The sequence below is a fragment of the Rattus norvegicus genome, chromosome 1 (assembly GCF_021556685.1).
Source record: "Rattus norvegicus strain SHRSP/BbbUtx chromosome 1, alternate assembly SHRSP_T2T, whole genome shotgun sequence".
Lineage (NCBI taxonomy): Eukaryota > Metazoa > Chordata > Mammalia > Rodentia > Muridae > Rattus > Rattus norvegicus.
This window is the reverse complement of record NC_141534.1, coordinates 156,124,309-156,151,261: the sequence shown is the minus strand read 5'-3', so window position 1 is coordinate 156,151,261 and position 26,953 is coordinate 156,124,309. Positions and strand designations below refer to the sequence as shown.

General features: G+C 40.5%; 1 protein-coding gene across 8 annotated transcripts in view; it reads right to left on the bottom strand.

Moving 5' to 3' along the window:
- Me3 (malic enzyme 3) overlaps nucleotides 1-26,953 on the bottom strand; it is a 197,150-nt gene that overhangs the window by 110,527 nt on the left and 59,670 nt on the right. For all 8 annotated transcript variants that reach the window (XR_015630266.1, XR_015630268.1, XR_015630267.1 and 5 more), the window contains 1 exon segment: nucleotides 1,139-1,272. Coding sequence is in view for 4 of the 8 variants with exons in the window: in NM_001415972.1 (NP_001402901.1) it covers nucleotides 1,139-1,272 (134 nt within the window). In the remaining 4 variants the exon portion in view is untranslated.

Genomic DNA, 26,953 nt, shown 5'->3' with positions numbered 1-26,953 from the left:
TGTGTTCGAGATGCTTCCCCACCTTTTCTTCTATTAGTTTGAGTGTATCTGGTTTGATGGGGAGGTCCTTGATCCACTTAGACTTAAGCTTTGTACAGGGTAGTAAGAATGGATTGATCTGCATTCTTCTACATGCTGACCTCCAGTTGAACCAGCACCATTTGCTGAAAATGCTATCTTTTTTCCATTGGATGGTTTTGGCTCCTTTGTCAAAAATCAAGTGCCCATAGGTGTGTGGGTTCATTTCTGGGTCTTCAATTCTATTCCATTGGTCTATCTGTCTGTCTCTGTACCAATACCGTACAGTTTTTATCACTATTGCTCTGTAATACTGCTTGAGTTCAGGGATAGTGATTCCCCTGGAAGTCTTTTTATTGTTGAGGATAGTTTTAGCTATCCTGGGTTTTTTGTTATTCCAGATGAATTTGCAAATTTCTCTGTCTAATTCTATGAAGAATTGGGTTGGGATTTTGATGGGGATTGCATTGAATCTGTAGATCACATAGCAGAGATGTTAAAATCACAGATGCTGGAGCCAGTTGTGTTTAGATCCCATGCTTACCCATGGTGTGTACCTGGGTGTTGACTATAGACTTTCATAACATGTAATATTGACTCAAGGACTCTGGTGGGTGCTCTTTGCATCTGAGTCCCTACCGAGGAGCGCTCATGGGGAACAGTGCTTTCATTTGCTGCCCATGACCTTCAACATAGGACCTGGACCTTAGCAAGGAATTCCCTCTCCAGTTCCTCCCTCTTGATTGTTTCTCTTACTATTCCTTAACAACCCCCACCACTCCATTTTTGCCTTATCTTTTGCTTAGTGAACTGCTCTCCTCCAACCTTATTCTGTCTGCTGAATTGTTTTGTTTAGGCTTCTGGGCACTGACTCATCGCTCACAGATCACACATGGCCTCCTAGACTTCATTCCTCAAACCTTGTTTCATTTTAATTGTGCTTCTGTTGAATCCCTTATCTATAGGGAGGCTGTGACTCTTTTTAAGGACCGAACTGAATCTGAAGTCTCTGTGGACTATAAGCCTCTCCTACAGAGAATTTAGAAACCCCACTGGGAGCCACAGAGCAGAGCAGCTCAGCCTCAGGACTGGGCACAGAGAATGGGTTCCAGGCACTAACTTGTCCAGGTCGCTCTGCTGATTCTCATAGTATCTCATGATGCGGAGGAGCTGGACATCCTGGCTGAGGAAGCAGGGAGGGATCAGGCCGTGGATGCCAAGCTGCAGCCTCTCTTCCAGTGTAAAGGCCATGCCCTGGAGAAGAAAGGAACACACTTAAGGGAAAAGGAACACATTTAAGGGACATGCAAGGAAGCCAAGAAACAAGTTCTCTCTGTAGATGGCAAGAGTTAAATCATCGGAAAAGGGATGGACGCCCTGCTGTTTAAAAGGGGGCTTGCTTGTCCTGGTTGCTTTGAGACCTCTTGACGAGATAAATGAAAAAGACTCCAAGACTAGATTTTGCCTTTAAAAGAAAGTTTAGATCCATAGGAAGCCAGAGAACAAGATGGCACGCCTGTGTCTGCCTCCCTACCTAGCATCATGATAGGAAGCAACTTTATACACTAGACTAGATTTGCCTTTAGTCCTACAAACTCCCTTATTGTCCAAAGCTACTTAAGAAGTCTCTTTCCTCCTCCTCCATCTTCAGTGAGATAGTTATGTAAATGTATAATATTGTACAAAGTCCCATGGGCTTTACTCGTTCATTCCTTCTTGCTTTGCCAAACCTCTGGCAGCCACTGACCTTCTTTTGCTACCTCTACAGTTTCACTGTTTTTAGAACGCCATACAGTTGGAACCATAGAATATACAGGCTTTCTAGACTAGCTCTTTCACTTGAACTTAAGCACTTCAAGGGTTTTTTGTGCCTTTTTATGACTTGACAACTATTGATAAACTAATTTTATCAATGTGTTAACACTCCGTTTTGCATTTATGCCATAGTTTACCTCTGAATATCTCTGTATATTTCACTTACAAGCACTCTGGGAGGGGCTTTCAGCCAAGCAGGCTTAAGTAGAGAGATCACCCAACTGTAGCCAGTGAGTACACTTGGCAAGGTAGTTTTGCCATACTCATCTTAGGCTAGATGGTATTGGATTTGATCAAAGGAAAAGAATTGTTGGGGAAGGAGAATAAAAGAATCACTGGCACTTTTTAATTCCCTCTTTTTATTTGTTTTGAAGGTTTTGAAGATCCGGAATCTCAGAGACTGGCTTCCCTTTGGATCATAAAGTAGTAAGGACAAATCAATTCCTGAAGTCCTGGTTCTTCTCTGGGAAGTCCTTGATCTTTGTGACATATCTGCTTCAGATAGGTCACTCTCTGTGTGACTCGATGACTCATAGAGACACATCCAAAGTACTCATGAAATTCTGAAGATTTTCTTTATCCAAGATTTTCCCCTGTTATTGAATGATTGGAGATGTGGGGTTCAGAGGGTCACTGAAGCAGATGGTCATTTTGGGTAAGTGATTTACTAGAAGAGTTATTAATGGTGTAAACTTACTTATAGACAGACAGCATGTCAGGGATATATGGTAGACACCAGATCCACGAGTCAGAGTGGGACTCCTCATTTTAAAAATATTTTAAAAGTGTTTTTGAGGTTATAATTACATCATTCCCATTTCCTTCCTGCAAACCTTCCCATATATCCCCCTTCCTATATATCTTTCAAACCCATAGCCTCCTTTTAAAAAAAGTTGTTACTATATGTGTAATATATATATATATACATATATATGCATTACTCCTAAATATGTAAATACATGAATACAACGTCCTCAGTTCATATACTGTTACTTGTAGGCACATGTTTCTATGGTTGAGGCTCCTTTATTATAAATCTCAGAGGAGGTGTAGGGAGTTTTGTGCATTCTGTATCTGATTCCTGCATGGTAGGGAAGGGGAATGGAGGGAATTATGGAAGGATAAGTTTTTCTGAGGATGTCAGAGAAGAGGGGCATTTGGTCATGGTATACTCTAATATTTCTTACCATAAGCCTGCTAATGGTTAGTCTTGTGTTGTTCTGGAGTCTGGCAACTGGAGCCTATAACTTTCTTGGGAAAATAACAAAGACACCTGCCATTCTCATGAAATCCAGACACCTGAAGATTCTGTTGGAAGGTTAGAGACACCCAGACAGGCTCTTAGTAGCAACCTTGCTATTTCTTCTGTAGCAGCTGAAAGAACGAGCCAGCTGAGAGAAGCTACGGCCTGATCAGCTTGTAGTCTCTGGTCAAACAGTTACTGGTTTCATATATCCCTGGTGCTTGCCAACAGCTTTGAAAGCACTGGGCACCACACTAGTTCCCAGGTTCTTTTGCAGGAAAGGACCTTACCTGCAGACAGCCTCCCTACCCCTAACCGCTGTACTTCTGGCTGCCTTTTTCTTTTTCTTTTCTTCTAAGACAATGTCTCATTATGTAACCTTGGCTGTCCTGGAACTCTTTATGTAGACCAGGCTGGTCTCAGAGATCTGCCTGTCTCTGTCTCCAAAGTACTGAGACGAAAGGTGTGCACTTTTAATTTCACTGGTTACTCTTACCAAACACCATTAAGGTAGGTGATTGTTAATTGATTTGGAAAGACTGTAGTTGGTTTCCTTGGCCACAGGCATCTCAGGGATCCCAGACATTTAGTTATGACATCACTTTTGTTAATGGCTACCATGGCTTTTAATAACAGCCTGTTCCTCTCTGCGAGCTTAAGTGTTTCTTTTGGCTGACTTCCATCAACTTCTTTTGTATTTGAGGAAAATGAATGATTGTTTAGCAACTGGTAATTTTAAGGATTTAAAGAAATTACTTCTAGAAGCTCTGGATTTATAAACTGACAAAACAGAAAGACAGCTTAGCAGTTTCATGGCTCCAAAAGGATAAGTACTTCTTTTTGTTGTATTTCATTTTTTGGGGGGGGTGGAGTTAGGGAGAACTGAACTCATAGCCCTGCGCATGCGTAGAAACACTCTTCTCCTGAGTTATCTTCTAAGCTTTCTTTTTATTTTAACTCTGATGCAAGGTTCCACAAAATTGACCAGGCTGGTGAGGAATTCACTAAGTAAGATCACTTAAACTTATGTTCTTGCCTGGCCCTCGAGGACCAGGGACAATAAAGACAGTCTACTGTAGCAGAGGGGAAATGTGCTAGAACTGGTATGTATCTGTAAAAAAATAAATTTTTCTAACTGGTACTCAAGACTCAATATCCACAAATCATAGTAGAGGTCCTGAGGTAAGAGTGGGAACAGTACTGGACTATCCCAAGACCGAACAACCACTGGGCTGCCTGGCTAAGTAGGGGCCCTATGGTCTATTTAATAACTGAAAGCTTGTGACCACTCTGACTGTAAGTATCCATGTTGCATCCATTTTAACAATTTTTTTGTCCCAGACTTTTCACAGTTCTTCATCTCCCTTCCAGCCCAGACTCTAAACTCTATTTGCCAACCTGCCTATGTTCTCAGGACAAAACTTGCTGGCATCAGAGAGAGGCTATTTGGCTCTATCCCACCCCCAAATGTCAGGGCTCAGAGGCCACAGCCTGCCAGATTGTACCCAGTTCCAGCTTCCTGATGTTTTGAGATCCTGGCTTTCTAGGGCCCTTGTCCCTGATGATTGAGCTTCTCTGATCTGCTTTGTTGATTGGCTGGTATCTTTGGACCCCGCTCTCCTATGCATTTGGCAATATCTCCTTGTTTATTTTACAAGTATAAGTGAATTCCTATCTTTGGGAGGCCTGCCATGTTAGGCATTGGAGTGTCAAATGAGAAGTCTCTGGTCTCTGTCTTCATGAGTACTCCTACTTGAGTAGATACATGTGCCAACATGGAATCACAATCATGGCCCCTGCCATTGTGGGTGAGACTTTTTTCTATATAGGAAACGGTGCTTTCATTTCATATATCATGGGATTAACCAAGAATGCATTTGAAAGTCTCAGCACAGATATATGCTCATGAAAATCACTGAGTGAACATCAGATGCTCTTATTACTACTATAATCTTGTTCAAGGGAGGTGGCACAAGAAAGCTCATTTGTAGGAGCTGGAGATGAGCCTTAAGAGCTAACTTCAGAGTTAGGCTGGAAACAGGGCTTGAAGTGACATCACCAAAGCATGACTGCTTGTCTGCACGCTCAGACAAGGCTGCTACACCCATGTTCCAGGCGCTTCCATCTCATAGTCACAATCATTTTGCCTGTTACAACTGAACTTGCAACAGTGCCCTCGTCCACTACACTGTGCCTGCTGCCTGCTGTCGGTCTTCCAAATCATAGTCAATCTCTCCCAGGGGCTTTTCTCTGCCACCCTTGTTTCATATAGACACACTAAGGGTCTATGACCATTCGACTGATCTGTGGCCTTCTGCAAACAGGTGTGTTTGGACTTCTGAGTTTATGTATATGGCCCACAATATACACTTATTAGTTGGTTTCCTCTTGCCAATATAATTATCATAAGGAATTACTAGCACACACACATGTCAGAGGCTTTCTACCCCACACATCATTATATCATGTTTTTTGCTGATTGCTTATGTGACAACCAGCTTCCTTCTTCAATCAACTATAAAGCATAGAGTGTAGCATAGCTTGGGATAAGGCTGTGTATTCAGCCCTGAGGGGTTGAGTTAAGGCTGATTAGCTGTTAGTGGATGGGATAGTATTTCCTCTTCCTTCTGCATAGTATTTCTTGACTCTATTTGTTTGAGATTTTCAATGTGATTCTGGTTGGAACAGGAAGTGTGATTACTAAGGCTGCCATTCTTTGCATACCATTTATGAGGGTTCTTAGCACACTCCTGGGATTGCTATATGGAGTCTCAGAAATACAAACTTTGGATAGAATCTGTAGACAAAGATGTGAGGATAGCCCTTTTCCCAGCCCTTTTCCCTTCTGTTCTCAGGTATAAAATTACATATTCAGAAAGCCATTGTAAGTTCCCAAGAGGGGAATTGAGGAGAGGGCAAAGTCTGGACTCCGCTACCTCTAGCTACATTTATATGCAGGAGATAATGTGACCTTCCAGCTACATGTACATGCACGATCCTATTCTAGCTCAGATACAATTTGGCATTTCTTCCTATGATTACAAACAGGTCACAGAGCTGCTGCCACCACAAGGTAGTATGGAGAACAGAAGAAAACCTGGAAGATGAAAATTCTGTATTTGGTTTCCATTGGTTTGTGATCCTAAGGAAATCACTTCACCCCCGATAATGCTCATTGCTCTGGTCTGTTGAGTAGATTGGAATACACAAGTCAGACTCTCTTTAGACGCAGCAGGTTCTGGTTATTGATAGTTCGTACTGTCTCAGGTTAAGGACTATATGCAATAGATATTTAGTGTAGCTAGAGAAAGCACCTTGGTGTTCATTTCCTTTCTCATCTCCTTCCCATGCAGGACTATAAATTCATTCATGGCAGAGACTATAAGTAAATGAGCCATAGGCTCATTGCCTGGCACAGTGGCCAGTACAGAACAATCACTCAGCAAATATATGGATGAGGATGAATTCATTTTGCAAGAAAATGATATGACAGATACTAATTTAGATACTGTGGGATCTGAATGTCCTGGAATGTTCCAAGTATCTGTAGGCCCCAGCTGAACCATTCTTTCAGTAATATATCATTAAAATGGTCTGTTCAGTGCTGCTATGAGAAATGTGTTCTATACCTGTCTAGAGAATGCAGTAGCCACTGAACACACATAATACTAGGTACATGAATGTGGCCAATATACATGAGGAATAAACATTTTAAGTTCCTTTTATTTTATTTAATTTAGTTGAGAGGCACTTAGTGCTTTGGATGGGGAAGATCTTTCTCACAGTGGAGGCCATTCACAGTCAGCCCTGATAAAAAGGAATTGAGTCCATGTGCTGGAAAGCAGGGAACTAAGAAATCAGATCCTTGCTCTGTGTCTGGCCTCAGTTGCATAGTGGAGATAATTTAATCTATTGTCACACAGAGTGGTGGTTTGCTGTGTGGAGCAGGCTGCAGGGGCTGGGTAAATGGGAGCCCAAGTAGGCTTGGTGACAGACCAGCACCCGGGGGCTGCTGATGCAGTGGGGTGCCAATGTCAGAAGAGGCCTTCAAAGAAATTTAGGATCTTGCCCTAGCCAGTCCAGTGGTGTGGGGAGCTTCAGGAGAGACAGCACGTCTTTTCGTGGTGGATGATTTAAAAATGAAGGATGAAAAAGTAAGTTAGCATTAGTACATGTCCCCTATGAGAGAACAAGAATTCTTTTTTTTTTTACTTGAAAAGGAATATATGTTTATTTTAAACAAATTAGAACATAATACATGGGAAATAGACACAATTCACATTTTGTAAGTGATAGTATCTTTTTTAAAATCTTATTTTACTATCTAGATTTTATCCCTTTCCTGGTCCATGCTCTGACTGTTGCATATCCCACACCTCCTTCCCCCATCTCCACAAAGATGTCCCCAACCCCCAACCCCTGAACCCTAACCCAACCAGAACTCTGTACTCCCTGGGGCCTCCAGTGTCTTGAGGGATAGGTGCATCCTCTCTGACTGAGTCCAGACCCAGCAGTCCTCTGCTGTATATGTGTTGGGTGGCCTCATATTAGCTGGTGTATGCTGCCTGGTTGGTGGCCTAGTGTCTGAGAGATCTTGGGGGTCCAGCTTAGTTGAGACTGCTGGTCTTCCTACAGTGTTGCCCTCCTCCTCAGATTCTTACAATTTTCCCCTAATTCAACCACCGGGTTCAGCAGCATCTGTTCATTGTGTGGGTGCACATATCTGCATCTGACTCTTTCAACTGCTTCTTGAGTCTTTTGGAGGGTAGTCATGATAGGCCCATTTTTTGTGAGCACAGCATAGCCTAAGTAATATTGTGAGGCCTTGGGGCCTCCCTTGAGCTGGATCCCACTTTGGGCCTGTCACTGAACCTCCTTTTCCTCAGGTTTTTCTCTATTTTTGTCACACAGGCAAAATTCTGGGTCAGGGTTTGTTTTTTTTTTTTTAATTGGATATTTTTCATTTACATTTCAAATGTTATTTCCTTTCTCGGTTTCCCATCCATAAGCACCCTATCACATCCCTCTTCCTGATTCTTCTTTGAATGTGTTTCCCCTCCCCAACCATCCCTCCTTCCTGTCTCTCTGCCCTGACATTTCTCTACACTGGTGGGGGAGGGGGGTAAGAACAAGAATTCTTATAGAAAGAATATTTCTTCCCAGGAGACTGTATGACCATGTTTTGCAAATATTGAAGATAACTGAAGGATCTCATGATGGGGCTTCATGGTTTCCCGTGTGTACTTACACAAATAGAATCATTCTGAAATAGTCTACAACCTAGACTGTGAAGACTTTTGCTGTAGTGTGGCCATGGAGAGGGAAAGTATGAGAACAGTACAGGGGCTGGAGAGGTGGCTCAGTGGTTAATAGTACTTTTTGCTCTTTCAGAGGACTTGTGTTCAGTTTCCAGCACACAAATGTTGATTCTCAACCATCCATAACTCCAGATCCAAGGAATCTGATACTCTCTTCTGACTTCTATGGGCACCAATCATGCACATGTTGCACAGACATACACGAAAGCAAAATACTCACACATAAAATAAAATGGATAAATGAATAAAGTTGCTACAAATCTTCAAGACACCATTAGAGATGCCCTCTTCTTAAGCATTGGCTTTGAAGGAGGGCTACTATAAGAGATTTCACAGAAAGGTATCTTAAGGTTCCAGAGATACAATTATGATCGTCTATAAAAGCTCTGGGCAATTCTCCCACCAAAGCAAACACGGAATATCCAAACACACCAGAAAAGCAAGATCTAGTTTCAAAATCATATTTGATCATGATGCTGGAGGACTTCAAGAAAGACATAAAGAACTCCCTTAGAGAACAAGTAGAAGCCTACAGAGAGGAATTGCAAAAATCCCTGAAAGAATTCCAGGAAAACACAATCAAACAGTTGAAGGAATTAAAAATGGAAATAGAAGCAATCAAGAAAGAACACATGGAAACAACCCTGGACATAGAAAATCAAAAGAAAAGACAAGGAGCTGTAGATACAAGCTTCACCAATAGAATACAAGAGATGGAAGAGAGAATCTCAGGAGCAGAAGATTCCATAGAAATCATTGACTCAACTGTCAAAGATAATGTAAAGCAAAAAAAGCTACTGGTCCAAAACATACAGGAAATCCAGGACTCAATGAGAAGATCAAACCTAAGGATAATAGGTATAGAAGAGAGTGAAGACTCCCAGCTCAAAGGACCAGTAAATATCTTCAACAAAATCATAGAAGAAAACTTCCCTAACCTAAAAAAAGAGATACCCATAGACATACAAGAAGCCTACAGAACTCCAAATAGATTGGACCAGAAAAGAAACACCTCCCGTCACATAATTGTCAAAACACCAAACGCACAAAATAAAGAAAGAATATTAACAGCAGTAAGGGAAAAAGGTCAAGTAACATATAAAGGCAGACCTATCAGAATCACACCAGACTTTTCGCCAGAAACTATGAAGGCCAGAAGATCCTGGACAGATGTCATACAGACTCTAAGAGAACACAAATGCCAGCCCAGGTTACTGTATCCTGCAAAACTCTCAATTAACATAGATGGAGAAACCAAGATATTCCATGACAAAACCAAATTTACACAATATCTTTCTACAAATCCAGCACTACAAAGGATAATAAAGGGTAAAGCCCAACATAAGGAGGCAAGCTATACCCTAGAAGAAGCAAGAAACTAATCATCTTGGCAACAATACAAAGAGAAGAAAAGCACACAAACATAACCTCACATCCAAATATGAATATAACAGGAAGCAATAATCACTATTCCTTAATATTTCTCAACATCAATGGCCTCAACTCCCCAATAAAAAGACATAGATTAACAAACTGGATACGCAATGAGGACCCTGCATTCTGCTGCCTACAGGAAACACACCTCAGAGACAAAGACAGACACTACCTCAGAGTGAAAGGCTGGAAAACAACTTTCCAAGCAAATGGTCAGAAGAAGCAAGCTGGAGTAGCCATTCTAATATCAAATAAAATCAATTTTCAATTAAAAGGCATCAAAAAAGATAAGGAAGGACACATCATATTCATCAAAGGAAAAATCCACCAAGATGAACTCTCAATCCTCATCTTTGGTTGGTTTATATACAAGTGTGCAATTTCTAGGCTTGAAAGTAAAATGATGCTATCTGGTGCTGGATAGAGGAGCCTTATTTTTTATTATGGCAGCTTGCTATTTTTGTAACATGGTGATTTGGTTGAACACAATAAAGTACAGTAGTAACTGAAAAAAAATGGTGGCCCAGGTTAGTCCAAGTGTCTCTAAAAACAATATAGACTATTGCTGTTGCCCTTAGTTGCTTTCCTAAATGATGACGTTAAGTCCCAATTATTGAAGACATTACACATTTTGAGACAATGCTAAGAAGATTCTAAATGTATCTGTCCTGAAAGCTTAATTCTTGAGTTTGTTATAGTACTAGAAGGCATTACACAGCCTTCCAATGGAGGAAAGTAAGCAATAGCCTTACCCAGCTGTGACGCTTATAAACCACAATAACCAACATGGCAAGATATCACTAAAGGTGCACTAGTGGCCCTCCTAGATTGCGAATTAATCTAGTTAGATATAAGGTCAGCTTAACAAGAGGAAAATAATACCTAGTATAAAAACCTAGCCAAATAATTGCAGCTAGTGTGTTCCTGGATCCTAAAGTAAAACTTACTATCATGACCTTGCTAAGTCAGTATAATTCTTAATTACATTATAAATATTTACCCTTACATTAACATATAAGTGTAGCTCTTGTCCCTCATCAAGGAGGCTTCTCTCAGAAATATATGCAGTGTATTTAAGAAAACCACAACTAAACAAAATTCAGAGACCAACTGATGTATCTTCAACACAACTCCTGTACCTGAGATGGGACGCAAGTAATATCACAGAAGATTATGGGAGGGTTGTAAGAGCCTCAGGAACAGAAAGTCAGCTGTGAGATTGTATCACCTAAAAAGGACAGGGATGCTACACCAATAACTCAATGATATAGCCACCTAGAAAAGAAAACACCAATAGACATGGTGACCTGAAGGGTGAAATCTCATGCCCCATCCCCTAGACAAATAGTATAGGCAAAGAATGACCATTGAGAGGGGGAATTAGTATGCATGAATTCATTGTTCTACTGCTTTCTAGTTATGGATGTGATGTTAATTTCCTTGCTAGGATAGGCTGTGTGTTTAACTGTGAGCCAAAATAAAATTGTTCTCCATGAAAAAAAAAAAGAAAAGAAAATAGTGAAATATTTTGACGGCTAACAAGTTGCAAGAATTTGGGTAAGAGTCTTAAAAGACAGAAATGACGCTCAAGGTCATGTAAACAATGAAGGAACAGAGTGAGGTTTCTGGTAGCTTGTGTCATGGGCTAAATTGTGTCTCCATTGGAAATTCTCAACTCTAGCACCACAGAATGAGACCACATTTGGATACAGGGTTTTTAAAGAGGTTATTAAATGAGTTGGTATTACAACAGATAGAGGCCTTATATCCAAAATATACAAAGAACTCAAGAAGTTAGACCGCAGGGAAACAAATAACCCTATTAAAAAATGGGGTTCAGAGCTAAACAATGAATTCACAGCTGAGGAATGCCGAATGGCTGAGAAACACCTAAAGAAATGTTCAACATCTTTAGTCATAAGGGAAATGCAAATCAAAACAACCCTGAGATTTCACCTCACACCAGTGAGAATGGCTAAGATCAAAAACTCAGGGGACAACAGATGCTGGCGAGAATGTGGAGAAAGAGGAACACTCCTCCATTGTTGGTGGGATTGCATACTGGTACAACCATTCTGGAAATCAGTCTGGAGGATCCTCAGAAAATTGGACATTGAACTGCCTGAGGATCCAGCTATACCTCTCTTGGGCATATACCCAAAAGATGCCCCAACATATAAAAAAGACACGTGCTCCACTATGTTCATTGCAGCCTTATTTATAATAGCCAGAAAATGGAAAGAACCCAGATGCCCTTCAACAGAGGAATGGATACAGAAAATGTGGTACATCTACACAATGGAATATTACTCAGCTATCAAAAACGACTTTATGAAATTCGTAGGCAAATGGTTGGAACTGGAAAATATCATCCTGAGTGAGGTAACCCAATCACAGAAAGACATACATGGTATGCACTCATTGATAAGTGGCTATTAGCCCAAAAGCTTGAATTACCCTAGATGCCTAGAACACATGAAACTCAAGACGGATGATCAAAATGTGAATGCTTCACTCCTTCTTTAAAAGGGGAACAAGAATACCTTTGGCAGGGAAGAGAGAGGCAAAGATTAAAACAGACACTGAAGGAACACCCATTCAGAGCCTGCCCCACATGTGGCCCATACATATACAGCCACCCAATTAGACAAGATGGATGAAGCAAAGAAGTGCAGGCTGACAGGAACCGGATGTAGATCTCTCCTGAGAGACACAGCCAGAATACAGCAAATACAGAGGCGAATGCCAGCAGCAAACCACTGAACTGAGAATAGGACCCCCGTTGAAGGAATCAGAGAAAGAACTGGAAGAGCTTGAAGGGGCTCGAGACCCCATATGTACAACAATGCCAAGCAACCAGAGCTTCCAGGGACTAAGCCACTACCTAAAGACTATACATGGACTGACCCTGGACTCTGACCTCATAGGTAGCAATGAATATCCTAGTAAGAGCACCAGTGGAAGGGGAAGCCCTGGGTCCTGCTAAGACTGAACCCCCAGTGAACTAGACTGTTGGGGGGAGGGCGGCAATGGGGGGAGGGTGGGGAGGGGGACAGCCATAAGGAAGGGGAGGGGGGAGGGGAATGTTTGCCCGGATACCGGGAAAGGGAATAACAATCGAAATGTATATAAGAAATACTCAAGTTAATAAAAAAATAAAATAAAATAAAAATATATAAAAAAAAAAAAAAAAAAGCTCTGGGCAGCATCCAAGTCTGGCTTGTGTTCAAACTCAGCAGGAGCCACTGCAAGGTGGCAGTGTGGATGGGGCCCTTGTTGCCTGGCAAGTAGTTGGTACCACAAATATCTTTGCCCTTGAGGCGTCTCAAGATATTCTACTTCCTCTCACATTTAAAAACATACTTCTAATATCAGTTATGACAATATAAAGAGTCACTACAGATGAGCCAGTTTGAAGAATGCACTCCAGGAGTGAGTTTCTGATCAAAGACCATTACACTTCAGCCATTTCTTCTCATCTTCAGGTAACATCACATAAGTCAGCTCTATTTTTCCAAGCCCCAGTTTTGGCAAAGTGCACAATTCACATTTCCTCTCCTTTGTGGAAATGAAGATGGTTCAGCAAAAATAATAAGCAAGGAAGTAACAGTGGGTATAAGGGCTAGAGCTATTAGTAATTACAGGAGACAAAAAAATGTATCTGGACCTGTTGGTTTGGGGGGTGGTGGTGGTGGGGTGAGAATGTAGGTACTGTGTATAGGAGAATTTCAGAAAACAGATTCATGTAGTGTTCTGTGTTATCCTGGGCTGCCCCCCAGGCTAGGTTCAGAGCCATATGTTTCTACAGAATCCTGTATATTTCTCAACCAATTTTCAGCCTCTTGCCTTGAAAGAGCTATTTGCTACTCTATCTTCCTTGAAAACAAAACCTCAACCTGGTTTTAATATCTTTGACATCCAACACAATTCATATATATATATATATATATATATATATATACATATATATATATATATATATATCAGATACAAGAGGCATGAGCAGATGAACGCAATATAAGAGTCCCATTTATTAAGAGTGATCATTTCTCACCTATCCTACATGTTACTACCAACTGACACCTTTTATCTTCTGGGGACAATAAGGGATTACCTTAAATTTCAAATAACACTAGTTTTGTCATTCTATGCTCATCATGGATCTCTTAGCACACAATTTGGCCTCCATAAAAGCTGATTCACAAGGTTTATGTGTGATAAGGTATGTGAAAAATCTATTTATAAAATTTTTTTGTTCTTGATACTATAATAAAATATCTGACATAGGCTGCTTAACAATAAAATGAGGATTTTTTTCCTTACAATTTTAGAGGTGTAGGATGAGGCAGTTTGGCCTCTAAGTGAGGGCTATGGATAGGATGTCATAGTAATAGTGGATATGTAAACAAATTGTCACATTTCCAGCCATGAAGTGGAAGAGAACAAGAGGGACATGGTTGTCCTTGGACTTGCACAAGAACTACCTCCTGAGATCATATTTACTATGACTTTAAGGCCTTCTAACTAAAGGGTTCAACCCCACTCCCCAAAAATTCAACTAATATCTAAATGTACATATTGGATACTAACACTTTAATCATAATTGACTCTTATGGGATATTGGGAGCTTATATAAACCATACCACCAGTGTTTAGTACCCAGAAAGTGGCAGGCAATGCTATTCATTCCTTAAAGTTAAAGGAGGTGATTGATTAGCTCAATGAGATGCTTAGAGAAAAGTGGATGGGGAGGCAAACAACCAAAGGTTTTCAAGGTGAATATTCAGCCAGGTGACTAGGGAGAGAAAGAGTGATAGAATTTACTACACAAATATTGTGCCAACCACCCTCAACACACTTCCAATAGTGAGGTAGGAGGGGGACCATGGGCAGAGAGGAGGAAAAACATGATGTCCTTGCTTGAAACCTTGCTTGCCTGCTCTGCTTTCCCTTAGGCCTTTCTCCCAGGATCTCTACAACTGAAATATCAACAGAAGGCTCAAACCAGCTTCCTCCTCCATGTTGTGACCCCCTGACCAAGCCAGCACAGCTCTGACTTATTTGTGGGCTCCTGCCCCCTTTCTTTTTGTATTTCCATCAGAAGCAATGATAAAAAAAAAGTACTTTGCTTCTTTCTGCTGTACTGTATAATCATGAGTTCCTGTGGCTCAGAGTGGAAGTTTCCCATTGGCTGGCCTCCTCACTAGACACCTCTTTATTCTGGGCTCATTTACTCACATTTCCTTCAGTGTGGTAGACCAGTAGTCTCCAGCTGGTAGGTAGACAGATCATAAGACTCACTATGTCTCTTCAAAGATTGGTATTCAGTCTGGAAGACCAGAGAACCCAAATCTTTGTAAATCCCTTACATGATCCTAACGCTATTCAGATTTGGAAACTGCTGTCCTATTTTTTTTCTAATCAGTGTTTTCTGGGAGGAAAGAAATTAAATCAGAACTTCAGGAACAGTGTAATCTTTCTTTGTTCTATCCTGGCTCAGTCAGGTAGCTACATGGAGGACTTGGTTGCTCAACATCCAGTTCTGCCATTTTTCCTTCAAATTATCAGCCAAGTTTCCCAGATTCCTGTGGTAAAGCCCAAGTTTTGTTTTTTGTTTTTGTTTTTGTTTTAAATCCTACGAATGAGTGGGCAACCTTTTGCACCTAAACTGCCCCAAATTTGGCTTGACTCTTCAGTAGATACACTTGTGATTTGGAACACAGACAAAAGGTTGCTGACTATCTGGAGAAACAAATTTTCTTAGGAAGCCCTGGGTTCATTTTAATTGATAGAAACTACATGTCCCAGGAGTCAGGAAAGCAACATCAAGTGAGACCCTAGGGAGACACATACAACGTTCACAATAGTCTGCCAAATAAGAAGAATGAGAAGCCTACCACCTCTAAGTTTCTACCTCTGGATTTCTAGAAGCTTAGACTGCTTTTCTGATCAATTTGTGCCTCCCCTAAAAGAGAGGAAGTTGGTTTATTCTTCTGTTTGTTTATTCAATAAATGTCAGGCTCCTCTTCTGTACTGAGTACCTTGCTGATTGAATGGTCACTATTTACCCTCATCTCTGTGGATAGGTCTTAAACTATCTTCTCTTACTATTGGTATTAAGGTTGGACCTCATGTCAAATATTAACCAAGATGAATTTTTCACTGCTGGAGAGGTAAAGGGAATCTTAGCCTTTAAAAAGTGAGTTAATTTCATATTCTATATTGCTTACACAATTGTTTGGTAAAAACAAAATCCATGTCATAAGTAGGTAGATGATTTGCCCAGTGTCTTTGTTAATGATAAAAGATGCCTTGCATATTTTATTGCTTTAGTACATGAAAAAATGTTCTCATGTGGCTTATATTATTTGAGCCTAGACAGGGCAGGTGCTATTATCTTTACTTACAGAAGAAGAAATTGAAGTCTAAATGGATCATGATGATGTGATTCCCAAGTGACATTCAAAATCACATGAAAATAATGGCTGTTTCAACTGTTTTTCTTTTGGAAGACTGGTTTATGCAAAAGTGCTGATAAGAACCATCATGGGAGAAGAATGGAAGAATCTGTTCCTAAAGAACTTGACAAGGCTGGAATTTTTGTCCCCTCTAAACAAGAGATGAATAGCTAGAGAGATTATGAATCATTCTCTCAGGAAAATTTGGTAGCAGTCTGAATATTGCATGACCCCTCATTCCCAAAAGCTTGTTATTTAAAATTTAAATAATGTTATTTCTGGTACCCTGATGGATCTCACTCAACTGTATCTCAACAGCAGAGGACATCTGAGAACAAAGGAGGCAGTTTCCTCCCTCCAATAACACAAGAGTACTTTGATGAGTTCAGCAGAGTAGGACTGGGTCAAAAAGTGAACAAGGACTAGAGTAATAAAACAAACTGATATGCCTTGGGAGTGGCTGAGAATGGGCCTTGCGCATGCATACCTGATGTGTGTGTGTGTGAATGGGTGGGGGCTCCAGAATGGGACATATTATAACTAAGACGAGCTCATCAATAGTGGAATTCTCTAGCTGTTAAGTTTTCTATGCCTTACGTGGATCTAATTCTCATTCTTCTAGACCTTGACCAACTGTTATCTAGCCAGATGGACAAGAAAGGTTGTTATTTTTCCTAGGGAACAAATGACCATTGTTTATAGCAGAGATAAGGATGGCCAGTCTTTCTCTGTCTTGCCACCAGGAGATATAAATTTCAAGGTCTAAAGTCCATTGGAGAGTGGGTTTATAACAACTGTGAACATCTAAGAACATTGTCAGTATTCTGGTTAGTTTTTGTCAACCTGAGACAAGCTGGAATCATGTGAGAAAGGGGGAATCTCAATTGAGAAACTACCTCCATCACCTTGAACTGTGGGCATTGATCTGTGTGAGCATTTTCTTGTTTAATGATTGATGTGGGATAGACTAGGGCCCGTGAACAGGGCCACTCTTGTGCAGGTGGTTCTGGAATATAAAGGAGACCCAAATGGGCAACCACAGAAGCAAGCCAGTAAGCCGTGTTTATCATCTCTCCTGCCGTTTGAGTCTTCAGGTTCTTCCCTTGGGTTCCTGCTTTGGTGTGGCAGTTTGAATGAAAATGGGCCCCATAGATTCGTATATTTGAATACTTGACCCCAAGTTGGTGAAACTGTTTGGTAATGTTTAGGAGGTGAGGTGTTTTTGGAGGGAGTCTTAAGATTTCAAAAGACGTGTGCCATTTTAAGTGTGATCTCTGCTTCTGGCTTGTGGATTAAAATATGAGCTCTGCCATGTCTGCTGTCTACTGCCTGCTGCCTCTGCCCAGTCATCATGCACTCTAACCCTGCAGAATGCGAGCCTAGTAGAGCGCTTTCTTTTATTTTATAAGTTACCTTGGTCATAGTGTTTTATCAGAACAACAGAAAAGCAACTAATACACTTGCCTTCCATTCATTGTTAGGAGACTCTAATCTATAAGCCAGATAAACTCTTTTCTTCCTAAGTTGCTTTTGGTCATGGTGTTTATCATAGAAAAAGGAAGACTAGGATAGTCCATATCTGTAATGCATTCCTATTTCTTAAGATCGTGGCTTCCAAACTTTACTATTCAAGCGAATTACTGTGCAGTCCAAACATCCAGAAATGGGCTCAGAATGGATTATAGGATGATTCTCAGGAATCTTTGAAGTCAGTTCCTCTCTACCATAAGGAATCATTTCTGATGGAACAAATGGGTGTCTGTGGTGCCCATTAGCATATCAAAACCCAGGACTGGGGTTGGGGATTTAGCTCAGTGGTAGAGCGCTTGCTTAGCAAGTGCAAGGCCCTGGGTTCGGTCCCCAGCTCAGAAAAAAAAAAAAAAAAAGAAAAGAAAGAAAGAAAAACAAAACAAAACAAAACAAAAACAAAAACCCAGGACTGTCTCTAGTCTTCCCCATTATCAGTACCTGTTCTACATTTCAAAGCCCCTGTAAATATCCTGGCTGTTCTCACCCCCTCCCCTCCCCTAAACTTCTCCAGCTCACAGACTTCCCTCCCCACCAGCTACTTTCTCTCCTTATAACTCTGCTATTTTTACTATTCTTTTTCTCTCTGTCTCCCCTTCCCCTTATCTCTGTCTCTCTTTTTGTCAGCCTTCTTTTTTTCCCTGCTCTGGAGAACTTTGGCTGTTCTCCCTCTGATATTTACAATAAAATAATTCCCTTAACCATACCATGGAGTGGTCATATTAACAGTTTATACATCTACCACTCTATAAGGTAGGCCTTGAAAATATTCCCATTCTGTAGATCAGTAAGCCCAGGCTGAGATACTTCTAAACTGTGGCCCTAACAGTACAGAATTGAATCTTGAGTTTCAAGTTCATTTCAACATACTGGCTCTTTAATTCATTTAAACATTCACTCATTTAATAAGTACACTTTAAATGGAAGTTTTTATCACAAGTACTTGGCATTTGATAGAGTTGGTGTGTGTGTATGTATGTGTGTGTGTGCGTGCATATGTGTGCACATGCGGATGCAAACATATCTACCTATGTATACATACATCTCCATATATACTCATCTGCATATATCATACATATATACATCTAAATATATCATATATACACATCTACATATAGCATATAGCATCTACATATCTATCTATCTATCTATCTATCTATCTATCTATCTATCTATCTATCTATCTATCTATCATCTATCCTTCTATCTTTGTAGATCATCTGTCCAGTGATCTTTTAATTCAAATCACTTTCTTTTACAGCCTTCCTATTTCAGAAGTAATATGGATTTTTTATGGGCTGGTTTAATGCCTGGAAAGTTGGGACATCAGCAGAAAAGCACAGGGATCTTTCTTTGGTACACTTTAGATGTACACAGAATGATTTGCCCATAAGAAGCAGGGGACCACCAACAAAGGAGAACAGACTTTGAAGTTAGTTCCTGGGTTTAAATGGTGATCCTGCCTCATCTGTCATAATCCTGGGTGACTCTGCTAACTTCTGTGAGCTCCAACTTGCTGATCAATAGAATGAAGATTTTAAAACCATTTCAAATGATCACCAAGAGAAGTGCCTGGCGTGCCCTGTGTGATGTGTCTGGCTAGTTAGGGGTTAGCACTTGTAAACACAGCTGTGACTGGGCCTTTCTAAATACCCTGGAGGACATGTGGATTCTCAAGCCTCCCACTTATTTCTTTTAAAAAGAAATTTCATCCTTTTAGCCTTTACCCTCATGGTTCTACTCAGTCCTTGGTTCCCAGATTTGATACACTATTTATTTGGGATATGTGACTTAGTGATCAATAAATTTTAACTGGTGACTTAATCCAGATCTAAATGGAATGAAACAAACTCGAATGGACTGAAAGCTGAAGGTTCAAGATTGCCTTTGGAATGACATTTCCATGTTCCATCAGGTTTATATTAAAAGAAGGAGGTGAGACCTCAGCCATGCGAGTCTTGTTTTCATCAGCACTTAGCTTATATAATCAACATGGACTTGTTTGCTTTGCTCTCTTCTGAGATAGAATCTGATCCTTGTACTTGATGAATTTCAGTATCCCTTTCTTTTAATTCCTCATTCATAAACTCAAATAGCTCTGGGATCTATGTGCTCAGGGACTATTTGCACATGCTTAAATTACTCTTGTCTGTTCTTGTTTTCCAGGAAAGCCACTGGAACTCCTGCATTTGTGGCTGGGCTCTTCTACAGTAACATCCTCCTGCTCTGAAGGAGGCCATGTTGACATTCTCTGAGACCTGCAGCATGACCTTTCCTCTAACTGCTCCAAGGAAAACAACCCCATGGCAGAAGCTATATTTAGTGACTTTTGGCTAACAGACTCTTATAAAACCTATAGCCTGTGATAAGTTAAGTCAACATTTAAAATCTCCTTTAAATGACCTCTCCTGCTACCCTCTCCAGGGAGAGATTTCAACACAGTGAACAACTTTACCGTTCTCAGAGCAAGTATGCTTTCCCAGGCCTCTGTGTGTGGATGTGAGAAAGCCTCCTAAAGCCCACCTGTCAGTCACTAGTGGATTAAAGGGGAAGAAGACATAAACTCACACTTAATGGAAATTGATTCTCAAAATTTAGTGTGCACGAGGAGCAATTTATGACTGACTTCTGTTTCATGTCTATAAACAATGACATCATCATCAAGGCTAAGACTTTTTCTCTCCATTAAAGGGGAGAGTTTTGCTTAGACTTAACCCTCAGCTCTTGAATTCAGGAGTACAGGTGACTCTCTTAATCTTTAAAAAGTACCTAAGTTAACAGAATTGATTAGAAGAATTTACTAAGGAGGCAAACAAAACAAAACAAAACAAAACAAAAAAAAAAGACATGTTCTTTCCATGGGAAGCAATGAGGAAAAGGAAAAACCACTACTATTTGACTTTAAAAATGCTAACTGCAAAAGCACGGTGGTGGCATTGAAATGACACTTGTGTCAGGGTCTATGAAGAAGAAGCATCAAGGAGGAGGAGAAGCAGGAAGACAAGGTAAGGACTAGGAAGAAGGGGTGAGGGGCGAGGGTTGTTCAAATCAAGTAACTTTGCCTTAGGAGCAGTTAAGCCTTAGTGGGGAACCAAGACTAAATTTGGCCTTTTGTAGGGAACAAATCTCTGAACCATACCCATACTTGTAATCATTTTAATGGTTAAAGATGAATACAAACCAAATTACTTAAAGCTTATAAATAAGGGTTGGAGAACAGGTTCTTCCCTGCTCTTTTTGTTGAGTGGAACCATCTTGCCTACCCTGCTTAAACTCTATTCTTTCTTCCTCATCTTCTTTACTTCTTCATTCATTCACTCACTCACTCACTCATTCATTCTTTTTTCTCCCACTGAGTGCATAATGGGTAGCTAGGTTCAATGTCTCTGTCAGTGTTCTATTGGTGTGAAGAGACTCCATGACCACAGCAAGTCTTATATAGGAAAACATTTAATTCTGGCTGGGTTACAGGTTCAGAGGTTTAGTCTATTTTCATTGTGGTAGGAAGCATGATGGCACGCAGACAGAGATGATGCTGGATCAGTAGGCAGTAGGAAGAGAATGCGACACTGGACCTGGCTTGAGATCCTCAAAACACACCCCCAGTAACACATTTTTTCCAATGAGTCCACACCTACTCAACCAAGGCTACATCTCCTAATAATGCCACTTGTTATGATTCTATGGGGGCATTTTCATTCAAACCATCACACCCAAGAAAAGAAATGGAAAGATTGAAATATAATACTCATTTAGGTAGAGCTGACTCACAAAATACAGGGTGAAGTGATTTGCCATTTGTTCAAATTTACAAAACAAAATTATACCATTTGCCACACACAAACTTATGGAGCAACTACTTTTGATTATACAGTAGAGTAGGTAGTGAGAATGCAGTTGAAAAAAACAGAAGTGTACATTCAAATGGAGAGGAGAGTACTAAATGATTACACAGACAACCATTTTAGTAGAAGAAATACTATAAAACACTTATATATGGTGTTATGAGAGTATGCAAAGAGCTAGAAGACTGGATGTGGGTGTTTTGTTTTGGGATGGATGTTGTGCAATTAGAAGAGGCAGTCATGAAGATGCCATAATTGAAATAAAACCTGAAATATGGAGAGTTCATTAATTTCACCAAGAGTGTTGGGAAAACTGGACCCGCATGTAAAAAAGGATATTGCATCTTTATAGACAGACATGGATTAAAGAATTAAAGCATTAGACTAAAAAAGGTTTACATCATTGGTCTGGGTGGTGATTTTGTTTTTGTGGGGGGACTTGATATGAAAAACCCAGGAATCAAAAGCTAAACATACCAGTGTAACTACAATACTCAACATCCCTGGTACAGCAAAGTTAACAGGGGAATGGCAGGGAGCATCTGAAGAACAGAAGAAAATATTTGCAAACCACGTAGCTTAAGATACAAAGGGAACTTGAATCAATGAAAACAACAAGAACAAAAAAGCAAAAGCAAAACAATGCAAGACCTAACCTGGCAGTTAGGTTACAGCTCAGTTGGTGGAATGTTTGCTTGTACACACAAAGCCATTCTTAGAGCTCCAGCACCACACAAACCAGGTGCAGTTGTGTATGCCTAGACAGGTACTGGAGTTCAAGGTCATCCCTGACTATGCAGTGTGTTTGAAACCAGGCTTAAATAATGAGGTCCTGACTCCAAGAAAGGAGCAAAAGCAAAGCCAAAAATGAGCCACCCCCAAACTTGATAAAAATAGGGGCAAAAGACTTTTCTCCAAAGGCATATAGCTGGTCAACAGGTACAGGAAAAAATGTTCAGTGCAAAAGAAATGTAAATTAAATGTGCTATCACCTCACCTCTGTGAGGGTGGCTGTTATCAAATAAAATCCAACAAGTGTTGGATGACGATTTTGGAAAAGTGGAACTCTGACTTATGCGTATGGATGTGGAAGTTGCCAGTGGCATGGAAAAAAGTGAGGAGATTGCTCAAAAATGAAATCAAATAAAAAATTTTACAATATAATCTAACAATCTGACTTCTGGATATATTTTCGAAGAGTTGAAATTAAGTTCTAAAATATTAGCATTCTATGTTTATTGCAGCCCTGTTCACAATAACCAGGATGTGGAAACACTTCAAATATCCCTCGATAAATGAATAGATTAAAAATATGGTTGTGCATGTTCAACAGAGAATGAAGTTCAGCTTTAAAAACAAAGGAAACCCTGCAAAATTAAACAACATGGATGGACCTTGTAGTCACTTTGCACAACAAGATGAACCAGTTCCAGATTTGTATAACTGCACATGCCTGACATTTCCCAAATACGCAACCTTGTACAATGGTGGTTGCCATAGGCTCAGATGAGAACAAAGTAGGTATAAAATTTCAATTATACAAAATGAAGTTCTAGATATCCATTGTATAATATTTGACCCTACAATGGCCTACAACAACATTTGAAATATTTTATACTTTTATGTCTGTTTTAAAGGGTTGGTCTTATGTTAGGCATTCTACAAGAGTAGTAGTAGTAATAATAACAAATGGGAACTATGGTGAAAACAATTCTATATTTTAAATGTAATAACAATAAAGATAGCTAATTAGGCTGAGTGGTGCAGTAGGTTCAGCTGCACTGTCTAGACGGAGACAAGAGAGGTTCTCAAGGCTCTGCAGGAAGGGAAGGGGCATGAACACATGAGCATAGAGTTGTGCAGTGTGAGGGTGGCTTGCTCAGGACTGAAGTCTGCAGTCTTAGGGCAGAATAAAATCACTGGAAGTTTTCAACAGGATAGAGAGACAAAATTTCTTTTCCACAAAAGCTCTTTAGATGTTTTTGTTGGGGACTAAGAATGTGCTGATGAGTTGAGTTTCCTGCAATTGTGTGGATAAGGTGAGATCACAGCCTGGGATCAGACGATGGGACAAAGTCGAAGGATAAGGTGTATTGAGAAAGGAAACAAACAGAACCTGGTGACAGATGAGCCTGGGGATTGGGCTAGAGAAGGGGGTGAGGTCAGGGGACACTAATACCTAATAAGCTTTATAAGCGGATGGCTGATAGCAGTGTTGTTCAGATGGGACACCAATAATGAGAAACACAATTATTTTGAAGAGAGCCTTTCCTCACATATTACATTATACACATTGTTTGGTTTTTGATACATTCCCTTTAAGATGTATAAGTTGCTGTCTGTCTTGAAGTCTATCTTGTTCAATTTTTATAGTATTTTCTTATTTGAGATTCTGTTTGAATGAAAAGAAAATGTCTGCATGTTTTGTTCTGTGCCCAAATGAAGTATTTAGAGAAAAACATTGGGCTATTGGGCTAGCTATTTGTTTGGTCGTTTATCTCCTTGATTCTCCTCCAGTATTATTTTAGTCTATAATGGGCAGGGCAGGCACTTGTTTTGCTTCAGCCTTTAACCATTATAGAACATTTTCCTCCTGCTCTCTTTTCTTGGATTGATTCATGAGAAATGACACAAATGAGGAATTTCACTTATCACATGTTTACAGTATATTCAGTTGTTCTAGGGCTCAGACAGCCACAATGAAGTGTGCACAGTTCACACCACAGAGACACATGCAGGGACTTTTGAGGTCAGTTTAAGTAGCTATCTCCAGGTCTGATTTCTTGTATCTAATTTTAACATAACTGCTGCACTTTATAGCCCTGCTGTGGGCTGAAGTGTTGCTTCAGGTGAATAGGTCAGAGGTTATTATCCACAGGGTGTTTATGACTCATGTTTGCAAAGAACATTGTCAGGTAACCCATGAATGCCACAGCATAGACCATCAATGCCATCACAACCATGAAGAGACTGCTAGTTTATCTACCTTTTTATACAGCACCTCTTTGCTAGGTATGGATTAGTACATGTGGGGTACTGGTACACCTAGCCCAACACCTATGGTGGAAATTAAGGGAATGTGCTTTCGCTCAGGGGCCCACTTCCCAGTGAGGCAATATGAAGAAATTGATGCCATTTAAGAAAATAAGCAGCACCGATACAGAATTTTCAGCTGCTGTGAGATTGCAAAATACAGAGCAATCATTTCCTTGGGGGCTTGGTGTATGTGTGTGTTAAAGGCATGCCTTTGAAATATCATTTTTAGCAAGTTCTCTAGGCTGAAGGCATGAGACAGAAAGCCAGACAAGTATGAAACTCCTTCCAAAGGAAGATTAGTCACTATCTGGGTGGTGAGTGTGACAGGGTATTGGTATCTGGCAGGGGGTCTGGAGGTAGGTTGAGCCAGACAGATGTGAGCCCTGCAAAGTTGCACCAATTGTACTGCTTTGGAGGCAATGGGGAGCCAGTGAAGGTGTTATAGTTTGACCCCAGTCATGTGGTGAGCAATAGCTGATGATCTAAGGATGATAGGAAAGTCAGTCCAGCAGGCAAAAATGATCCAATTGTCACATAAGTGAGCTCCGGGCAACTCTGTGGAGGACTAGGGAGAGACAGAGGCTAGGCACCATTAGGCAGTAATAACTAAGCTGTTGCCATAGTCTGTGTGAAGGTTTAGCATGTGGAGTACTGAATCTGGTTTCTCTACATGCCTTCCCTTATGGGATGAATCGAAGCCTCTTAAAAATCATGAGTTGAAGCCCTCGTTCTCAGTGCCTCGTATTGAGATGATATTTGGAAAAGTCTTAAAAGGGGAGGGAAATGGATGTTGTTAAGGGAGGCATCAATACGATATGATTGTTTTCCTTATAAGAAATGGAAACCAGGTCTCACTATTCCTCTCACTCTCACTCTTTTTCCTCACTCTCACTCTTCCCTCCGCTCTCCATTTTCTCTCTCTCCCTCTCTCTCTTCCTCTCTTCCTCTCCTGGCTTGACACGATAAAAAAAAAAAAAGAAATGGAAACCAGGACATGGAACCCAGAGAGATGACCTTGCAAGGTGGACATCTCCAAGCCAAGAGACTGAGCTCAGAAGAACCCCAGCCTGCTGGCACTGTAACCTTGTAGCCTCTCGAAATGTGAAAGAATGAATTTCTATTGTATAAGTCACATTGCCTGTGGCAGTTTGTTATGGCAATTTGACCAAGCTATCACACTTCCTGTAAGCCAAATATTACCATGGTCCAAGCCTGCGTGGATAGGGGATATAAGAAGTTTCCTGGGGACCAAGACTATGTTCTCTGTTTTTTATTTCTCCAGCTGGCTCACCATTCTCCATCACCACAATCACAGAAACCATAACAGCATATGCAAGAGAAGTAGGGGAATTTGGTCACTTGATCAAAAATGTCATTGTTTTGTCCAGGTTGTGGCTTTGTTCTAAAGAACTTGCCAATTGATTGAAAAGCTCATAAAGACTCATTACACTGCACTAACTTAGAGCCAGATTCTTAGGCTTTCAGGAGGAAGAACATTCCACCTCAAAGTAGAATGAGCACTGAGCTTTTTTGACAATATACAACTTTCGAGAATAACTCTGTCTTCAAGGAGAAAGGCCATCAGAGAAATTAAGGAACATTTTATGGAATCCATGTGTCTCTAGAGGGGGTGACTTCATTACTATTTCCAGAGAGAGAGAGAGAGAGAGAGAGAGAGAGAGAGAGAGAGAGAGAGAGGGGAAGATGAGCCTCAATTGATTTCCTTAATTGGGCAAACATAGAGACACTGTCTGGAAAACTCACTGTAACCAATAGAAACAGTTTCACAGACAATTGCTGGATGTGACTAAGTCAGTATCCAGATGTAAGGTGATCCATTTACCTAAGTGTGGCTACATGACAGAGTGGCTGTGAATGTGGATGAAGGAAAACAACACAAAACAAAAAGCAAGGCGTAGCGATGACGAAGGTGGGCTTGGCTCACTACCAGCAAAATGACTCACTGATGAGTGTCCTTGTCCCCAGTTCATGGTTATTGTGACAAATGAATGTGGAAGGTCAGAAGTTCCCCAGCCTTCTATCACTCACATGACAAAAGAGAGCAAACACCTGCCATGGGCAAGCACTCTGCACAAAGCAGACAGACTCCCTCTTCCAGGCATCAGTAGGTTGAGAGTATTAAGACATATCATAAAAGGGTTAAATATAATAAAGCATAAAGGGATGTTTTGGAGGCTTTCTCAAATTCCACGATTGTAGTAGAAACAAAAGAACAAAAATATAAACTAATACTTCCTA